This window comes from Tupaia chinensis, unplaced genomic scaffold (genome assembly GCF_000334495.1).
Source record: "Tupaia chinensis unplaced genomic scaffold, TupChi_1.0 Scaffold145717_1, whole genome shotgun sequence".
NCBI lineage: Eukaryota > Metazoa > Chordata > Mammalia > Scandentia > Tupaiidae > Tupaia > Tupaia belangeri.
The window spans coordinates 588,595-598,634 of record NW_006205575.1 but is presented as its reverse complement, the minus strand read 5'-3'; the positions used below and the strand labels follow the sequence as shown (position 1 = coordinate 598,634).

General features: G+C 44.3%; 1 protein-coding gene and 1 long non-coding RNA gene across 2 annotated transcripts in view; one reads left to right on the top strand and one right to left on the bottom strand.

Annotated features, from left to right (window-relative positions):
• LOC102483104 (uncharacterized) overlaps positions 1 to 3,454 on the bottom strand; it is a 10,678-nt gene extending 7,224 nt beyond the window's left edge. The window contains exon 1 of the long non-coding RNA XR_337387.3: positions 3,361 to 3,454. This is a non-coding gene — a long non-coding RNA (uncharacterized LOC102483104). The remainder of the gene's footprint in view (positions 1 to 3,360) is intronic.
• Positions 1 to 6,766, top strand: part of ZNF366 (zinc finger protein 366) — a 74,750-nt gene extending 67,984 nt beyond the window's left edge. The window contains exons 4-5 of the mRNA XM_006168345.3: positions 1,612 to 1,786; positions 3,449 to 6,766. Of these exons, the coding sequence (XP_006168407.1) occupies positions 1,612 to 1,786; positions 3,449 to 4,044 (771 nt within the window). The 3' untranslated portion in view covers positions 4,045 to 6,766. The remainder of the gene's footprint in view (positions 1 to 1,611; positions 1,787 to 3,448) is intronic.
• Positions 6,767 to 10,040: the final 3,274 nt, after the last annotated feature.

Genomic DNA, 10,040 nt, shown 5'->3' with positions numbered 1-10,040 from the left:
AGGTATATCTGCAACCCCAGTGCCATGAGGAGACCGAGGCAGGCGGATCAGAACACATCTTTAAAAAAAAAAAAAAAAAAAAAGGAGAAAAAAATTAAAAAATAAAACCAATCCTAAATCCCCAATATTGGTCCCCAAAATATATTTCAGTGAGAAAGAAAAACTTGTGTGAGCCCCAAGGGGTGCTCTACCCTGAGTCCTTTCTCTGAGACATGTTTCACTAGTATTGCTACCCAAACTACACTGGCCTCTAAGGTTGGGCACGGAAGAAGAAACTCCTCCCTTCACAGTCTGGTCCAAGCACAAGCACAAAATCCTTTGCATTCCTTGCATCATAGCCAAGAAAAGGCTGTAGTTTTCAAATCCTGCTCTAAGGGTTGGGAACAATAAAGCACCCCAGAACAGCTGCTTCTGTTTTACACTTTCAGCATCTGCAAAATTGGAAGGTTCTGCTCTTCCATAAGAAGTTGGAGGACCACTGTTGTCGTCCATCACGGATTGCACTGTGATGGAAACAGAGACAAATAATGAAGAAGAGATGAATAAAATGTGTTTTCTCTGTATGTGCCTGAGATAATTTTCTCAGTCCTTCAAATTTCTACACAGAGAAATTCCTTTCTTAGATGTCTTCTTATTCCCTTTAACTCTGAAATCCATACAAATAACTATCAATGCTAAAAATTAGGAAAGTGTTATCTGATTACATCTAACAGAATTATATTGATGGAATACAGTATGACATGGCAGTTGACTCTGTGGTCTCTAGTGTCCAATGGACGGAGTCCAGAACCCATTAGCTATGTGACTTAGCAAAAAGCAACTTAAATCCTTACTTTACTCATTGGTAAAATAAGGGTGATAGCAAAACCTGTCTCGTAGGATTTGAGAATTAAATAAGATATTGCATGGCAAACTCAGAATGATGCCTTCCATATTATAAATACTCCATACATATTAAACAGGTCATAATATCCTCATTAAAGTGAAGTACACTTTGAGCAATTGATTTCAGATCATCTCTTCTCCTTTTCCAAACGTAGAATTTGAAAGAAGGTTTGGGGTCAGCAGGTAGCATGGAAATTAGGGCAGCTGGATCCCACGTGGCCATCTAGGCAATTTGAGTCCTGGACCCATTGGCTTGAAAATCATGACAGGTGTGTGTGTGTGTGTGTGTGTGTGTGTGTGTGTGTGTGCATGCCCAAAATCCTGAGAGGAAAATGGAGAAGAGATTTCAGCATGGCCACCTCCACCCCTAAGGATGATTCTGACTTTCTCTTTCTTTCTCTCTGTCTCCCCGGTGAGCACACACACATCTTATAGCAAACAAAGAAAAAAGAAGTTTTACAAATTTTACAATTTCTACCTAGAGGTTAAAGATCCCTGTTCATCAGAAACAAATCTCTTGAATCCACTCCTACCTGCTCCTTCTGAGATTGAGGCAGTCCCTCCCTGACTTCCATGGAGACATTGTCGTTTGGAGCAATTTAAAATGCCAAGGTCCAAACAAGGTCAAAGTGGCATGGGCCACTGCACATTTGTCCTCCTTGGGCCAGGATGTGGGTTCACCCTGGGAGAGTAACCTGTATTCTCCTCTCCTCTTTTTTCCAACAGCTGTGTGGGAAAGAATTCAACCGGATGCATAACCTAATGGGCCACATGCACCTGCACTCAGATAGCAAACCCTTCAAGTGCCTCTACTGCCCAAGCAAATTTACCCTCAAAGGGAACCTGACACGCCACATGAAAGTCAAGCATGGAGTCATGGAGCGGGGCCTTCACCCTCAAGGTAATTTCACTTCTAAGCCCCATACTGCCAAGCCCAATGGTTTACAAATGGGAGCTGAATTTATTTTTGTAGGGCATTATATTGGGGGCTATTCTTGTCAAAAAGGGAAGCCTAATTCTCAAGAGCACAGCAGAGTAGCAGGAGCATATTAATAATGTTAGTAGAAAAATAAATGCTTATATCTGAACACAAAAAGTGAAAGTTAATTACAGAGAGTAAACGGGAACATAACAATGAGGCCCACTGGTACCATTATTGCTTCCTTTGCTCCAGACACTGCATCAGGTACCTTGTCTCCTCTGATCTTCATGACAGCTCCAGGCTAGAGAAACGTGTATTATCTCTGTTTTATACATGCAGGACCTATGGCTTTAAGAGATTAATTTGCCCAAAATTGTTCAACTGAAAATTGGCACCGTCAGGGTTTGAACTCAGACCTTTCTAACACTACAGTCTTTACCATATCCATTTCACTGCATTGTTATTAAAGGGCACACAAATTTTCTTCTCTTTTTAAAAAGGAGGCTGCAAGCTCTGCTGTCAGTAGAAGTGCGTTTGTAGCAGTCTAGGTCTCTCCTACCTGCGCATGACCAGATACACCCCAGGACAAGCTCTTGCCTCCTTCCTCTTCTCACCCTAGGGCCCTTAGCAGTGAACAGTTTATGCTCCAGTTCTACTGAATTCAGCAGGGTTGCTCCTTAGTCATCTAATCAACTGGTCCTTGAATAAACAGGCAGGAACTGCGCCTCTGTCTATACAGTAAGTCACACGCAGTGCAGATAAGAGGAAAATGAAACCATTTTTCCCTTTTAGGAAGTCTATGGGTGAGAGAGAAACACAATTTTATGAGTATTTTGCAAAATCATATGAACTGGTTTTTGTTGGTGTTGTTTAATATGCTGTGGAGCACATAGGTTCACCAGAGAGAGACAGAAAGTGATAAATCACCCCCTCACCCCCTAAGGGGGATGGCCATGCCACAATCCCTTCTCCTTTATTCTCTCAGGATTTTGAGCCCCACCACACATATACACACCTGGCTTGTTTTTCAAGGGACCAGGTCCAGGACTTAAACCATGTAGTTGGCTAGATGAATCTACCCAGACACAAACACAGGGCAGTCTGTGCTTGCTACTTGTCCCACCCCACCCCCCCTTACAAAAGAGGCACTCAAATGAACATACCTATTCATAAGTGAGATACACACAAACACGCAGCCAGAAACAAATGCTGTCAATTTCAGGTTTTCCCCAGCACCTACCGAATTGTGGCAACTCCTGGATGCTAGGGAAATCTATATATATTTATTTAGGGTTTTTGCCATAGGGTGCATTTGCTCACTGGAAGGAGACAGAGAGACAGAAATCACAGCTCGCCAGGGGGAATGTTCACGGTGCAATTCCCACTCCTCCATTCTCCTGGAATTTGGGGGCACACACGCAGCCAACTGGTGTGATTTTCAAGCCGCTAGATTTAGGACCAAACTGGGGTTGGCCACGTGGGAGTCCAGGTTAACCAGCACCGCACCTGAAGGCCCCGAGAAGTCTACTTTGCAGAAGGTATAAGCAGCGCACCTGAACCGGCCCTGGGTCCTTCCCTCCGGCACAGGCCGGTTTCGGCTGCTTTCCCCGCGCGGTGCATGACTCTCCCTCTGCTCTCCAGGTCTGGGAAGGGGGCGGATGGCCCTGGCGCAGTCGGCCGGCGCCCTGAGGAGCCTGGAGCAGGAGGAGCCCTTCGACCTGTCCCAGAAGCGCCGGGCGCCGGTGTTCCAGTCGGACGGGGAGAGCGCCAGAGGCAGCCCGGGCCACGAGGACGAGGAGGCGGAGGCGGAGGCGGAGGAGGACTTCGACCACTGCTATGAAGTGGAGCCCGACAGCCCTGGCCTGGTCCCCGAGTCCCAGCCGCCCTCGCTGCCCGGGGATCTGTCCGCCAAGCCGGAGCAGGAGCCTGAGGGGCTAGGGGACGCCTGCAAGGAGGAGGAAGAGGAGGGAGAGGAAGAAAAGGAAGAAGACAAAGAGCAGGAGGAGGACTTGGCCAAAGACCGACAGGAGGAGAGGAGCAGGGCCAAGTCGGCGGCAGGGGGCGGCCCGCAGAGAGATTTTGCCTGCAGGGACGAATGTCTGGGCCTCACAGCATTTCAGAGCAGCCGGCGGGGCCCCTCTTTTTCTGATTACTTGTACTTCAAGCACAGAGATGAGAGTTTAAAAGAATTACTGGAGAGGAAAATGGAAAAACAAGCAGTGCTTTTAGGTATCTAAGTGGACAGTTTTAAAATTACATTTGGAAAATGAGAACCAGGCAGATCAAATATAGCTTTCTGCGTGAATTGCCTTTTACTGGAGGCAGCAAATGGCGCCAATCTTTACAAATGGCTGAGTAAATGAGCAGGGACCGTCCTTGGTAATGTAAATGCTTCTCGGGTCATTCCTTGGGCCTGCGATACTTTTAACATATGTGCAAGGTCTTCCTCAGTGTTACTTTATGCATCGGGACTATCATAAACCGCGCATATTCTGCTAGAGATCTAATTGTAAGCTGATGCTGAGGTGCTTTTAGAAATTCTATTGTCCTTCGACTAATACGTAAAGATCTTTCTAGTTGCAAAACTATGGTGCTTGATATATTACCTTATTGATAACTATTTAGTTGAATTTATGAAAGTTATATTTTTCCAGATAGATGAAAATATTAATAGTTGTATATATAAAAACTTTTATTAATCATCAAAAATACCAGAAATGACACAGGAGGGTGAACTGTTGAAGAGGGTGTTCTCAAGTAGTTGCTGCAGATGTAAGGTGAAATTTCAGAAGGAGATGAATAAGTTTGACAAGGGAAAAACCAGCATAGATTCCTGCCTGGGTCTCTCATTTTGCTTCAGCTTCCTTCATCAGCTGGGGTACTTGGAGCACATTTGAGGTGACCTGATAATGCTCAAGGGTCCTGGCTTCTCAGACTAGCCCTGCATTCCTGAGCAAAGCCCCCTCCCGGAGACCACTGCTGCTTTGCTCTGAGCCTGGTACTCCATAAAGCAGGAAGAGTTGCTACCACTGAGAAGCAGATCTTTTCTCAGTACTGGAGGGAGAGGGTGGGCTGGAGGAATACTCTCTGAAGTTGGCTCTGGCTTACTTTAGGTATTAGAATGATCAACTAATCACTAGGAAGACTCTAGGCTGTGTTCTCAATGCTGGCTGCACATTGGAATCAGTCGTGGGAGTCTTGAAATACAAGGCCAGGGCCTCAACCACTGAGAGTCTGATTTCACTGGTCTGGAGTGGAGTCCCAGTTTTTAAATTGCCCCAGGTAATTCTTAAGCACTGCCAGGGTTGAAATGATCGGCTGGATTCAAATCACATTTACCCCTTTCTGTGGCTTCCAGGATCCCTCCCAGGGACTCTATAAATACTTCTGTTTCTGACTTCAGACTCATTAAGGTGGTGAGCAAGAGCTCTCCCAATTGGATGGCTCACTTAGGCCTTCTTACTCATTTTGCAAGGGTCTCGTAAAGGGATACATATACACACACACACACACACACATACTCTGTGTAGTTACACACTTTTTGTACTAGAAGTTGATGCCTTTGATGTGTATGGCTACTTCCTGTATTGAGAAATGCATGGCTGACCCATAGTGACTAACCATTTCTTCCCAGATGCTAAACCGTGATTCCAGTGCATGATGATGTTTGTAATGGTGGGTTGGGCCCAGCATATAGGCTTTACTTAAGCCCAGAAACCGAATTAAGCAATGCGGACAGGTTGCTGCCTATGTGTGGCTGATCATAAGCAATACCCTCTGGTACTGTGTGTTTATGTGAAAACCACCTTGGTCAGTTGTTTCGACCCTTGGTTGTAGAGTTAGGTACTGTTTAGTATTTTGCTTCTTCCCCTCTCAAACTTCCTAGTATGTTTCTTTAGAAAATCTAGTCCATCTCCAACTGCTGGATGCTGGCTTTTATTGTTGACAAGGATGCCTCTCTACTGGCCTGTTATTCACTAGGTGCTTTGCCAGTCCCTGATCCTTGTCTAAAGCTCTTTCCTGCAGCGTCACCACCACCGTCAGTGCTAAGGCTGCTCGGGTTTCCTATGGCCACCTGTGTCCTGCAGTCAGGTAACCTGCAAAGGGCATGAGGATGAGAACAATGTGAGTTTCTGCAATTATACGTACAACTTTGGGTCAAGAAGCTGACCCAAGTCCTCAGAAGGCAAGTTCCCTTCCATTCATTGTTAATATAGTTCACCAGTGCCCAGAAGGCAGGCGGAATGTTCTGTGTGGCCCCCAGCTCTTACAGTCCTGTTACATATGTGTCCATCCAGAGCTCATGTGTTAAGGACATGCTACAACATGCTGTGCCTGACCCCTTGTGCTGCAGACTTCCAGATGGTTCTGGGTATGCCTGGCTGGTATAGAAACTAGGAAAATCTGGTCATTTCCAACTAAACAAATCACACGGGAGAGTTTGAGGAACCAGTTAATGTTGAGATGGAAAGAGTATGGTCTGGAATGGTGGTTTTCAAATTGCATTTTGAGGAGCCAGAGGTCCTTGTTGGGACCCTGCAGAGCTGCAAGGGGAGGAGCAACTCTCAACCTCTATGCCCACTTCACTCAGAGCAGCTCGAGTTTCATCTTTTTGTATGTTAGCATTCCAAGTAAAATCCAATCTGAATGGAGAAAAAAAGGCCTAGGAAAAAGTAACAAAGATTTGTGAAGGAGTGTATTCTAAGACTTGTTTCTAGTTGCTGACTCTGGATATGAGAGACTTAATTAGATATGACCTGATGGCTCATCTATCACTGACCTGAGAACTAAGGTTAAAACCTCGATTTTGTAGGATGCTGTGTGTCCAAGATCCTGCTTTGCCTGCAGTAGTCCTAGTTTATATCTCTTGTCTCAGGACAATTACTAATGGTGTGACTTCGATTCCCCAAAGTATCCTAGTGTGGGTGATAAATACATGGGCACCACGTACATCAGCATGGAGCTCAGGAAGGGCTGACCAGCCTCGCCTCATGGACTGATTAAGCAGGATGTAAGCCTAAAGGAGAGCCCAGCGGGGCCATCCTCAGAGAACTCCAGGATGAGGCCATCTGAGGTTACCAGTACTCCAAGGCTAGGGCAGTGTGACATTCAACACATTAGATCACTACCAAAAGCTTTCTGAGTTTTTGACCACTGTCACTTTGAACCAATCAATGGACTAGCCAAGTGGCATGTTTTTCTTTTATTCTTTTTATTCAGGCCTGTAAGTACACAGCTCTTATTGCCTTTCAATTTCTCTTTTATTCTTTAAAAAATAAATAAATAAATAAATTGACTCCTCATTGGCCATAAGACTGAGGCTGACCTTTTATAAATCCATAAAAGAAGCTGGCATATTTGTATATGAGTAGCTGCATGAGAAAGTTCATTGTGCATACTGTATTTATTAAGCCCTGAAGACATTTAATAAAATATTAACATTATGTTTTGAATTATGATCTTTGTCTACTCTGCTGTAACAAAATGTAACAGAGCTAACATTTAACATCTCTCACATATTTGGATGTTATATTGAATGTTGATTTTGTACAAAATTCTGGCTTGCTGTTTTAAAACTAAAACTCCAAGTTCATAGCAACCCAAGTTGTGAATATTGCTTTCTGCTACAGTGAAAAAGCAGCTTACCTAAAAATTGCGTGTAACCTATATTTTGTTAACTTAAGCAAATAAAGACATGTTGGAAAAGCTGAGTTAATTATTTGTGAATATCTGAAATTTTGCAAGGATGCTGGCACTGTTAACATCTCACTCTTGCCATTATCCCCTCTCCAGGGTGATTCTCAGTGGTTGGTTCCTCAGTCCCAAGGAGACAGCGGCATCAAATCCTTCCACCCTCGGGGATTCAGAGAGAATTAATGAATCTCAGCCCATCTGTAGGTGGAAGACACCTTCCTCATTCTCTTCCTCTTTCCTATTCAGAAAAATTTGTCCTGAAAGAGTTTCATGGGCAAGTGGGGAGGCGAGAGGCAGGATTGCCTCATTCTGCCTCAAATTCTTCGTAAGGGTTCAACCAGGAGGCAGTAGACCCCAATGAACAAGAGCACAAATTCTTCTCCCGCGCTGCATAGGTGCAGAACCCAGATGTCCCACTTCCAATCTGTGGGACCTGAAACCAATTCATGAACCTCTCTGTGCCTCAGTTTCCTTATCTTTAAAATTGAACTAGAAACTCTGCCTTCCTCACTGGGTTGTTGTGTGGGTTTCATGACTTAGTATATGCAAGATACTTAGAAAGTATCTTGTGCTTACGCTGTTTTAGAATTAGGCTGTACTGTTGTCACCAGCATGGCTAGAAACTGAACACTCAGTATGCCCGCCTCAATGGAAAACACACTGCTGTGTCAGCATGGGAAATTGCCCATTTCTGAGGAGCTTCCCTTTAAAGCAATAATAAAACTGCAAACACATTGAACACTAGTATATGCTCAGCACTATGCCAAAGTGATTCACACACTCAATTTCACTGAAGTCTCACACAACTCTGCAAAGCAAACATCATCTCTTTTCACTAAAAATAGAAGTTCAGGAAAGTAAAATAATTTGCCCCAAATCACCTAGTACATGAGTTTCTCCCTTGTCTCCAAAGCATATGTAGAGTCTTCAAAAAGTTCATTGAAAATGCATATTATGAAAAAACTGCATGGATTTCAATTTTTCTTTTGCATTAAAATACACTTATATTGGGACCAGCAGATGGTGTAATGGTTACAGTCGCTGAAATCCAATGTAGTTGACTGTGGTTCAACTTATGCTGGGTCCAGGTGCATGCATGTCCAAAATCCTAAGAGGATAAAGGAGGAGAATGGATTGTGGTGTGGCCATCCTCCCTGGGGGGTGATATTTTGCTTTCTCTCTCTCTGTCTCTCTGCCCTATAGCAAAAATCTCTCTTAAAAACAAAGACAAAACAAATCAAAACTACACTCATGTTTCATCCCACTGTTTTGATGTTCCCTCATATAGCCTGCAGCAGGTTGGGCTCTCTGGATGCGATGCTGAGACAAATTTGGATGTGAGATGTTTATTAAGAATTAAGATCAATGAAAAGAAGGTGGAGAAAAGAAGATGGAACAAAGAGAGAAACCAAATTGCAATGCAGCCCCGACAAGGCCTTAGCCAGTGTGGTGGCAGCTCTGGGGCAAAAATTGCCTCTCAAAGTTGTATCATGCTAGGTGGAAATGTCTGCGTCTTTACACCCCTGTCTTGTTCAGTCACCAGATGTGGGCTTCCCCAGGAAGGGCGTGACATTTTACAGGTGAGGTAGATTCTAAAGGAGATGGCAGCCAGAGGCTCTCTGCTGACTGCATTATCATAGCTCAAGGGTAAGTCCTTCCTTGAAGAAAGACTGGGTGACTCATTCCTGTATCTACTACAGTCTACCCTGGCCTCACTCCAGTCACATCCTCATGTATATTTATGAGGCATCTCCTGCAGGGATCCAAGGGGCCTTTCTCCCTGACCGACACTTGGGAGAGAAAGATTAGGATAGACTCCAGTTGCCATTGCTTCAATTAGTGTAGGGGCTAAAATAATCCTCATTTTCTCTTCCTCCATTACCCAGTCTAGATCATCTTCACCAGCAGATACCACTTCTGCCAGTCTCAGTTGCTTTACGGGTGGTATCATCAGATTCTCATCCTCAAGAGTCTGAGCACTGGTTGCCATGCTGCTGTGGACTGAAAGTTCATGTCCCTCCAAAATTTGTATGTTGAAGCCATAATCCCCAATGGATGACATTTGGAGGTGGGGTCTTTGGAAGATTAGAAAAGGTCATGAAGTTAGGGCTCTTATGATGACACTAATATTCTTATAATAAGAGGAAGATCCTAGAGCTCTTTCTGTGTGTCTACCATGTGAGGACAGAAGAAGGCAGCCATATGCAAGCCAGAGGGTCCTTACTCGATACTGAATCTACCTGCATCTTGATCTTGGACTTTCCAACCTCCAGACGTGTGAGAAGTAAAAGTTAGTTGTTTAAGCTACTTAGTCTATGGTATTTTGCTATAGCAGCCCAAAGTAACTAAGACATGTGTCCTTCTCAGAATGGAGTTTCTCTATCTGCTCACTTATCATCACAAATGAGTAAGAAAGTATCAAAAGAAACCCAAGTGAGTCACCTGGTTCCCTACTATTCCTCCATGACCCATCCTGTAACAACAGCCCTACTTCCTCTTGATGATTGGATCAATTACCCCTGCCAAGATGGTGACTCTG